The 10,907-nt window shown below is 39.7% G+C and overlaps 1 protein-coding gene across 1 annotated transcript; it reads right to left on the reverse strand.

The window, feature by feature from the left end:
- Positions 1–476: 476 nt before the first annotated feature.
- On the reverse strand, positions 477–5,703 carry GKN1 (gastrokine 1). The gene is made up of 6 exons (XM_057742971.1): positions 5,654–5,703; positions 3,812–3,865; positions 3,586–3,723; positions 2,520–2,630; positions 1,393–1,540; positions 477–717 (listed from the first exon to the last, which is right to left on the reverse strand). Exons 1-6 carry the CDS (start codon positions 5,663–5,665, stop codon positions 623–625), a joined length of 558 nt encoding a protein of 185 aa, XP_057598954.1. The 5' UTR covers positions 5,666–5,703; the 3' UTR covers positions 477–622.
- Between the last annotated feature and the right edge of the window lie 5,204 nt (positions 5,704–10,907).

A 10,907-nucleotide genomic window follows, 5' to 3' on the forward strand; every position in this document is an offset into this window, starting at 1 on the left:
AAAGAAGAGGGAAGCTGAATTTAAGAGGAGCAGAGAAGAGCTAATATGTGGCTTCAGGGAGAGAGGAGACTTGGGTCTTGGTGCCAATATAGTTCCTCTTTTCAGTCTTTTTGATACCAGCTGCGTTTCTTGCCCTAAGAGTATTTCAGATATTCCAATATCCTTGCACTACACCCCTCCCCTTTCCTGGCTTAAGCTACTCTGAGTGGATTTCTGCCCTCGCTGATTTAAAATGTTACTGTGCACATCAATTATAGAGCAGGCTTCAGAGTAGTTGGATGGTCTTGGAACTATTCCCAGAGCTGTGGGTTAGTAGTATCTGAAGCAGCTGAAGGGGTTCTTTATAAGGGACACATCCTGGATATAGGCTAATAGTTGGGTCTAATAAACTTCGACAACTTGCTACGACCACATTGCATTTTTGATCCTGTGCATTCCAAATAGAAATCACAAAGAATTTTAGTATAAACTGAACTCAGTGCTAAATAGGTTTATTGACACTTACAGAAACCAAACAGGACTAGGAGAAAACATTTCAGAATGACACGATTGAAAACCATTAGAACCCATATTTTTCTGCATAGAATGTTCCGATGGCTAAACCCACAGCGACTTTTTTTTTTTAGTTCTCCACTGTTCCTTCACAGAAGGAAATGTCCAGAATCCAGAGTATACTAGTACTGAAGCATTTTTCTGAGTACAAAATCAGGCTTTCCCCTGTTAAAAAGGAAAGGAGAAACCAATATCAATGCAGTTCCAAGGACCTGTTTTTTGGGGGGGAGTAGCGGCAAAGAATGTCACACAGTTTTCAAATTAGCTCTGCAATAATTTCAAGGTTTAGCTAGTTAGCTCTCAAGATTAAGTCAGTCAATTCAGAGATCTGGAAAGTTGCTGTTATGTTAGGTTCCTATGTGGGCACTTTGTTTTTGTGTAAATTACTCTTTGAATGCCCAGAATTAGTGATTGTTTGAGCTATAAAAAGCCAATAGATTCTGTTGGCATTCTCCTTTCATTTAGCGATTCATGCAGTTCTTTGAATATGTCTTGAGTTTACTCTAGATTCAACCTTGAAAGGAAATATTTCAGAATAGTTAAAAGCACAGAATCCAGAGTCAAAATGCTTAGGATTGACCCAAATAAGGGGTTTGTGACCTCTCTGTGTGCCTGTTTCCTCATCAGAAAGTGAGAATAACAACAAAACCTATCACGTAAGATTGAGATCAGGAGCAAATGAGTTAACACACTTAGAGCACATAGAATAGCCCATAGCAAAAAGCAAGCGCTACATAAGTGTTAACCTTGATTGCCATCTCCCGAGTAATTGGTGTCCTCTGTAGACATGCCCAGAAAATAGTCTGATGATCCTCCCTGCACAGTAGGAAGGCTACTCACCTTGAATCTCTTCAGCCATGTATGCTGGAAGCCCCTTGCACATGGCAACGATGGATTTTCCAAACTGGTCCAGGTTGTTGACTTTGTCAGGGCTGACTGAGTACATCAGGCTCTTGGGAGGTGGTCCCCCTGGTCCTTTACCCTGAAGCTGAGTGTGGAGAAGGCAGGTAGAAAGGAGGAGAGAGAAGGAGTGCTAAGCCTTGTGGTTTGTTGAATTGGGGGTTGGCTACAAGGTCAACACGGGGTATTGCTTGGCTATAATTTTTCCATAATTGAAACGACAAAGGATCAGTTCCAGCCCTGTATATCTCAGAATTTCAAAGTGTCCCAAGGTTAGCTGGTTTGAAACCCCAGCTTTTCATAAAAACAGAAGTCTGAGGGTAAATTTATTCTGAAGGTTGAATCTCATTTAGTCACCTTTTATTTCTTGGATTGAGCTATATGATACTCAGTTTCTGAGAATGCAGTTTGTTTATTTTCTCTACACTGTCAATGAAAGTTACCCATTTATCAGTTGTAAGAATATAAACTCAGGCTGACATTTTAAAGAATGATAGATCCCCTCTCCCCACCCACCCCAACTAGGGTTGCCAGATAAAATACAGGACACACAGTTACATTTTAATTTCAGATAAACAACAGGTCATTTGTAAGTGTAAGTATATCCCAAATATTGCATGGGATATACTTATGCTAAAAATTATCCATTGATAAATCCATTTATCAATTATCCATTGATAAAAATTATCCATTTGAATTTCAATTATCTGAAATTCAAATGTAACAGGATATCCTCTATTTTTATTTGCTACATCTAATAACCCTAACCAACTCTTGCAGAAAAATGTTCTTGAAGTGCTGAGTGCTCTGCTTGGTGTGAGCAGGGCTTTGCTCCCCTGACAGTAAAGGTGAAGTGTTCTGATCGGCCTCTGCAGAGGCAGGTGTAGTCACAGCAATTGAGTGTGGTGGCAGCTGTCTCTTCTCAGGCAGTTACCAATGCCTCTTGCCTTTTTTTGCTGCACACAACAACATACTGTGGTCAAGAAGGAACAACTGTGACCTTCTCATTATTTATTGGAAATCATAAGACCTCCCCCAAGTAAAAATAAAAAGACTTTCATTTTTACCTTCTTTTTCTTGACCAGAGTATCAAGGGCTTGAAGAGAGGGCATGGCTTCCTTGTTTATTTTGTGCACGAGGCACGACTTCTTCTTAAAGACCCTGGTTGCAGCGAAGCCCTATTAAAGTAGATGGTATATGGTAAGCAGCATGTTCTCCAAGGTGCTTTTCTCATCAGAAATTAGTTTCACCAGCAGAGGGAAATGGAACTCTGAGATCGCTATGAACTATGAGCTGGATCCGACCCTGTTTTGTAACCATATTTATTGCTAACATTTGTAAGGATAGACCACAATCTCTTTGAGGGAGAGACTGCGTGTTGAACTGCCTTCAGATTCTAGCCGGGGAAGAGTGCCTTTGCATAGATTTGTTTTGCTGAAATAAATTTTTAAATACTATCATATTTTAATCTCTTTTGATCTTAACAACATTTCGAGGAAGCAGATAAGACAGGAATTAGTTTTCTAATTGACCAGATGATAAAACTGAAACTGTAAGGAGTTGGCTTTTCTTAAGTACAAAGTTTGTTAAATATAGAGCTGGTAATTGCAGTCGGGTGTTCTAACTAGAACCAAGTGGTTTTTTGTTTTGTTTTTTGCTTTTTTTTGTTTTTACTGCTCTTACTAACTAATATTGTCATTTACATTTCCTTTGGTCTTTTTGAGTTACAGATGAAATGTCAATTTCTGCCTTTTTAGAAGGAAGTTGATGATAGAATGAGATAGACTGCACTGGCAACAGTAGCATTATGAAGGTCTTTCATCTTTGTTGAGGGTTTCTGCAGGTAAAGCAAAAGATCTCATATTTGTCCTATAGCCTCACAGCATAGTGGATCCTAATTACTACTCATTGGCTTCAATTTTAACTTACTGTGAGAAACTTATTAACAGCAGTTATATCCAGGGAGTGAAACCAGGTGAGCAAAATAGGCACTTTCACTTATAGCTCTATGCTTACATGCCATTAGAATTTACATCATTTTTAAATTTTTTATGGTTAGCAGGCAATTTTTGCTGTTGTTAAAAAAGAAATGCCATATTTGCAGAGAACAGAAATTGCATGCTGGCTACCTACAGAGCCATAGTCCCAGACAGAATTCCACGAGTCCCATCCGTTGTTATTGTCCACATTGGCCACGTTGTGTTCATTGTTGACACTCACTGACTGCTGCCCACTTGCACCACTGTTGTTGTTGTCGTTGACATTGATATTCTGAAATTTACAAGAAATGGATGATGATTTAGTACCACATTTCTCTGCAAATGCATTTTGGTAACACACTTTAGAAAATAAGACTTACATAGTCAGCAAGGGCAGGAGTCAGGAAGATGCCAACAAGTCCAGCAAAGACAGTCTGAAATCACAAATAACATTGGTCTACTGTTAAATGGCAAAATGATGTCCTTGTCTTCTTTCTTTCTCTAAGCTTCTAAAAATACTTACTAACTTTACCACTCTGGTGTGTCTTTTCTTCTTTTTTGGTCTTCTATTTTTTTTAACCATAGGACATTTTAATGATAATTTGAATTATAGGTTAGTTATAAGTAATTATGTTGATTGTTTTAGAATTTTTAATGTAGGTCCTATGAAATACTGATGAAGTGATAGTATATTGAAAAAGTTGAAAATGAATAACATACATGGTATGAAAATGGTTTTAAGTTCTGAGAACCACATCTGAAAATGATTTAAGTTAATTTTCCTCTTTATTGATCTGAATGCTTTGTTCTCTTCCTAAATCCCCTAATAGCAGTATTTTTATTAAAAAAATTTTTTAAAGCAATGGATTAGTAAGCAGGTTGGATATGAATGATGAGAAGCCAAGGATGGCTGTTAAGTGTGCTTAGCAGAAGGGAAGTCAGTCACTGTCCCAGGACACCTGATGTAGGCATGTGTCATTGAGTACACGACACTGGTTCTCAGAACACAGAGCTTCATGCAAGATGCATGATTCTGGGTGCCTATATTCATTTCCTTTGCCTGGAACAAAATGGTTTGAGAACAGCACTGGTAATTCAAGGCAATTTAAAAAATTTGTTTGATAATTTAAGAAGCAGTAAAAACATTTGGTGGTGGAAGAAATTTCAGAGATCTATTTAGTACAACATAATCCTTTCAGAGATGAGGAAACTGAACTTCAGAAGCTGAGTGACTTGGCCAAGGGTGTACCTTTTGTTCATGGCAGAACTAGAAGAGAAACCAGATTTGACCTGTGTCTGGAGCTCTTTTTTTTCTTTTAACCTTCCTATTATTAGAACTTATTTCTGGGGACTTCCCTGGTGGTCCAGTGGTTAAGACTTCACCTTCCAAAGCAGGGGGTGCAGGTTTGATCCTTGATCGGGGAGCTAAGATCCCACATGTCTGGCAGCCAAAGAACCAAAACATAAAAATAGAACTTATTTCTAGAAAATGATTTCACACTTGCAACTCCATTATGAAGCAGAGTCTGCTGTAATATATTTTAATGCTTAGTATGTCAAAACATGAAAATATTCACCTGACTCTAGCCCTTTTTCATCCTGTTATGAGACACACAGCACCAGCAGTTACTCTGGTGGAATTTTGTGGTCCATTTGCTACATTCTCAGCCTTTTACATAGAACCACAGTGAGATGCTGCACTAGCTTCATGCTTCAAGGGTCTTCATTGAATAAATGACTACAGGCAGGGTCCAAGGCAAAACTTTCTCACTTGGAGATCCATTTCACAGGAGAGAATGTGACAGTAAGTCTCTTACCAATTTGTTTCGATAATAAGCTTTTTAACTTGCCTGAACATGCTCAGAAGTTTTGGTCAAAAAAGGAATTTAAGAAGGTCATGGAAAATCAGACATTTTCTAGGGTTAGAGGCTGCTTGCTCTGTGCTCAGACCTGAATCAGGAGATCCAGAAAGTAATATTTTTTAAAGACAGCATAGTATAAGATGCTCAGGCAGCTGACTAATCCCAGTATAACTATCCTTCTCTATAGAGATGCTTATAAATGCTATGATTCCATGAAAAGAAAAGAGATTATTATTATCATCATTTTTACAAAATTTTCCATTAGAATGATATTGTCATAAGAAGCAGACCTGTGTTAGCTCAGAATATTAACAGTCTCCAATTCTAAGGTAATAAATTTGAAAGGAAAAATCTACTCACTGCGAAATTCATCTTGACTTCACCAAAGCAATGAAGCCAAGGAGAAGGCAGGCATGGACTCAGAACAAAGTCTTCTTATATTTGTACTTGACCAGCTTTACTCAAGCTAGGTGTGAACAGGTGGGGTCCAAGACTTATCTTTCTCCATTTTTCATATCGGTGCCATGTTCTGGTGTACCAGGAAGCCTTTTGGAATATCTGCCTAGTTAGCAAGATATTTTGACACGGACCTGATCTGACTCACCGTTTGTTGAAGTTGAAGATATCAAAACAAACTCGGTATGATTTATGATAACTTCTGCGCCAATTGAAGCTGTAGGTGTGGGTATTTTATATATTGATGTTACTCATATTCAGAAAAAGAATCATCCCTAAAATCAAACAAGATGAGAAACTGTGGGCCTTGCAGATAGCAGCTCCTATAAGAATGTGGAATGGTTTCCTCTTCGTACCTTTAAGCGAGCCACTGTGTTGCTTTTGCTTAGGCTAAACACGTTCTGTTAGCTAGCCCCACAAAAACTATACCCTTCTCTGCAGTCCTGAGCTTTCCCAATGATAGGAGCACACATCTGGTTAGAAAAGCTGGGACTCTCTTTGGCCTTTTTCCTAACCATCCAGTTAGTTACTCAACCTTGTCATTTCATCTCAGAATTAAGTCTCAACTCTAGCTTTGCCCACAGCTTCGTTCACCTGGACTTTTACAGCAGTTGTGTAATAGATCACTCTGGTTATCAGTCTCTCATATTCCAAAGCACTTTTCCCCATATTCCCTAAGGTTGTCTTTTAAAAATACACATGTAAATAAACTCACTCTACCGTGCTTAGCAACTTTCACTGACACCCTACAGGAGAAACTTCAAACTCACTGGAAGGGCACAGAGGGTCCTTCATGATAAGGTTTCCAAAGTCTCCCCCATTGTATCTGTCACTCTATGCTATAAATCTATATTCCAGCTACACCACAGTTCTACTCTTGTGGGAATAGTCCAGATGGTTCATGCCTCTGTGCTTTCACACATGTTTTTCCTTCACCCTGGAGTGCCAACCCCTTGCCTTTCTCTAACTGGTAATTGCTATTTATTTTTCAAGGCCCAGCTCACATACCACTGCCTCCATCATGTCTTCTCCATATCCTAGGGGGAAACTTTTTTCCTGGAGCTATAAAAGGAATCCCTGTCCTTTGATTAGTTTCTAGATAATTTAATTTTCAGAAATGATGTTAAAATAATTTTTTAAAATGTTTTCATCAGGAGCATAGACTTGATATTGACACGGGCAAACAAGTAAATGCTCAAAACAATCTTAGAGTTGAATTAAATTTTTCATTTTTTTCCCTGCTCTCTCTTACAAATGGAAGCTACTAAATCAAATTGCTGAAGAGAAAAACTATATCTTGTGCATCACTGATCTATAAATTTCCCCTTTGGAAACCTTCCTGAGCCCATGACTGTCCTTTTAGGCATGGATTGAAGTCACAGGACTGGGTTACCTGGTTATAAACCTTGGTTCACTATCCACATGTCTTTCAAAGTGTTGGTATGAGTGGGTTAGTGTAGCTGTGGAACTATTTTGTTTCTGTTTTTAATTTGTCCACTAATCTCTTCCAAACTTACTCTTTAGCTGCAAAAGATCAGTAAGCAAAGGGTGGAGGGCAGACATCTGTGAAGAGAACTTCATCTGCTTTAGGAATTGTCACATCACTTCAAAGTCAAGGTGGACAGCATGGTACCTCTATACTCAGCCATGGGTAGTCTTTTTGGTCCGTGATACAGTGCCTAGGATACTTTTTGCATGTCATACCTTACCAAGGACAAGAGGTGGACATATTTTCCAGTGGGCCTATGGAATGCTGGTCTGGAAGATGCTCCATGACAAGTAAATAGATAGAAAGATAGATAGATAGATAGATAGATAGATAGATAGATAGATAGATAGAAAGATAGGGTTCAGGGTTCAGTAATCTCTTAGAGATTGACAACTCTTCATCTGCACTGAAGAATCTGCAGACAAGAAATCTATGTCATGTTGTTTCATCTGGATTCTCCTAAACTTAATTGGCCATAGAACCCAGTTGTTTTTCTTTTTTCTTTTATTGATTTATTTTTCCTAACACCTATTAACATCCCTGGGGGGCAACTTTCTTAGAGAAACAACAATTTTGCTGCCTCTGGGGATGCATCTTGGATTTGAAAAAAATCCCTCCTTCATAATGTATTTCTATTTCAATGGTTTCAAAAATCAGAAGAACCTCTTCCTCTGTACTTTGTGTGGTATGTATGAAACGGTGCATATGTGTGTGTGGAGGGGTCAATCCTGACCTCAACCCTAATCTCATCTAAGATCAAAAGTCTTAAGGAAGCACGAGTGAGTCTCTTGCTCCCTCCCACCCTGAGAGATGTGTTTTATATGTTTCTGGTCCTCCCTCGAGAGAAAGGACATATCGGTGTGTTTTTGTCACCTCCATAGAACCTAGAATATACTGGCACATAAATGATGCTCAATAGGCCCATTTTAAAAATTAGAGTTGCATAAAGGAGATGCTCAAGCTAGAAGATAAAAAATGTACAATATTTACTCATTTCTGATTTTTGGAGCCAGCTGGAGAGGTGCTGCCCTACATTGGCTGTGGTGATGCACCAAGGGAGTCCCAGGAGATGGTGGCCCCAGTGCCCAGGGTTAGTGTGGGGCAAACCAGCCCGTGAGTAAATAAAGCATTCTGTGCCCACAGAGCTCAGTGCCCGGCCATGCCAAGACCACGCCCTATTTTATCTCGTAGCGCAAACACCCAGGACCTCACCTCACCCCACACCCTGTATATCCAGCTGGGTGGGGACTCTCTTTGTGTGGATCAAACAAGGGATGCAATCTGAGTACGATACGCTCAGACCACAGATCTGGAGGCCCTTTTAGAGCTGTCCCACATAAATCAGACTTCTATTTCCCTTCCTTTTCTCTGAGTGGAAGGGAACGTTTACCTACAGGGCACTTTTTCATCATTAAATATCCTCACTCAAGATTCCCTCTCTAGTGTAGATGTATTGATGGGCTGCCCTCTCAGTTAGCATCTAGGAAGCCCTTAGGAATCTCATCTTCCCTTTAATTCAAGCCCCGTTTTCTGATATTTAGGACTCAGCTGGCCTTCAGTCCATGTGACCTCACAATAATTTCTTTGCTGGAGTGTGGAAGCCCCTTCATGCAGAGATCCTGTCTCAGTCTCTTTGCCTCTGCTGTGTTGCTGAGCACCTGTTTGTGATGGTCCCAAGTCAGATGGTTCATCGTGAGATCTGAACACATTTCGTCACCTGGAGGTGGGGGGTGGGAGGGGAACTTCTGCCCTCTTCCATGGTCTCGGTTTACTAATCTGCAGCTAAGACTCTAGTTACAGTCCCTGTGGCTACAGCTCCCAGGGCTTGTGGCAGTGGCGTGCTCCTATCATATCTTCCATATGTATTTGTGGCCAGGAATGACACATGAAAAAATAGCAATAAGAATATGTAGAATCACATTTTAATAATTATTGCTGGAAGGCTTCTAATTCCAGAAAATCCATGCTTATTACATAGTTGTTTTTTTGTATAGGAGAGAAATTCTTTTCAAATTACAACAACATGGAAGAAACTTTTATGGCATCACAAAGCCTTCTCTTTTTGCTATTTCCTCCAAGATCATTGCCTTCCAAAATAATACATATATAGTGCTGCCTTTCTGTTTCTGCTTGTATATCTGTCCAACTGCATCTGCCAAACCTTCTGGATCCTGTCAGAGGCAACCAATGATATATTATGCCTCTGACTGGTAGTTAACCTTGAGTGTTAGAGCATTGTGAACAGAGTTTGAAAACATCTTGCTAAAAGAAGGTCTCTTGAGTGATGACATCATTTCTATAAAATATATGAAAATAGAGATAAAGAGAATATTGACTAAGAACTTTATTTTTCATCCATATGAAGAATAATCGAACCTGGTTAAGTACTTTCATTCTGAAAAGGAATTGGAGAAAATATACCCACATGAGGAATAGAAATCACAAAGTGATAGTAACATGTTATTTTATAATTATCTTAGAGCTAATTCAGAACCAATAATGCATTCCTTGTTCATTGTTCATATTGAAGCAATTTAGAGAAAATGGTATGAAAGCTCTTGCTAATGTTATGTTCCTTCAACTATAGCAGTCAGGTCTGGAAAGGACCAAAGTGAGCATTGGAAGATGAAAATCAGATTCTAAGTGGTGAGGACCAAAGTGCTACAGCTGTGAAGGCCACACCTAGAGCCCAGGTCTTGTGAAGGCCCTGTGGCCCCCACGCTGAACTGTCCCCATGGCTTCCCTGGCAGAGGAGGTCAAAGTAAAGGACTTGCCCTAAGATTGAACAAAAATGAAGCATGATTTTGTGAATCATTGCATTTTCTTCAGGGTGACTGACCTGAACCTGTTTCCTTTTCTACATCTCAGATAGAAAATATACACATGTATGTAATCTGTTCACGTCTGGAAGAACATATCCTCAGAGGAAGATGTTGGATCCTCAGAGGTACTTTGGAAATTCTGAGCTCCATGTTTGTTCAATTATATACTCTTTCTATCCACACCTGCAATTTCCAATTCCTGGAAATGCTTAATAAAACATATCCATTGGGACTTATTCTGGAGTGCTTTTTTTTTCTTCAGAGGTCCCACTGCATTTAAATAAGGAACAGACTCCCCTCATCCAGTCCAGGGAAATTTTTTCATTTGCTGTTCAGGCCTACAATTCTTTACTCATTTTCTCATATTGAAAAGTAATCAATTAACAGAAATTAACCATGTTGCAGCTAATGCAATAAGCACGAATGCTACATAAGATTCAAAGATATAAAACAACAAGGACTCATAAGCCAAGATCCTGAAATCTGTCTGAGGGCAAGGCTGGCTTTTTGGACATGTGACCAGTGTAGTTACCCAAGACTCATGCTCAGAAGAGAGCCCCATACTTAACGCTTCGAAGTTGCCAACCTGGAATTCTTATTAGTTATATTGCTGAATTTGTGTTTTGTAAGTAAAGTCTGATGGGACAATGCAGCCTGCCCTGGGGCGTGGAGTAGTGACTCATGTGTGGTCCCACCTCCTGCTTCTCCCCACATCCCTGGATGGGCTCTCCACCACTCACTCCTCTACCTCCACTGTGGGGCCTGGGGGCAGATGCAGGAAGGATCAAGGTCAGACACAGTACACCTGCCTACTGAGTCGCAGTAGCGGAGCCCTGGGTGCCTCTGA

The sequence above is a fragment of the Hippopotamus amphibius genome, chromosome 7, assembly GCF_030028045.1.
Source record: "Hippopotamus amphibius kiboko isolate mHipAmp2 chromosome 7, mHipAmp2.hap2, whole genome shotgun sequence".
Lineage (NCBI taxonomy): Eukaryota > Metazoa > Chordata > Mammalia > Artiodactyla > Hippopotamidae > Hippopotamus > Hippopotamus amphibius.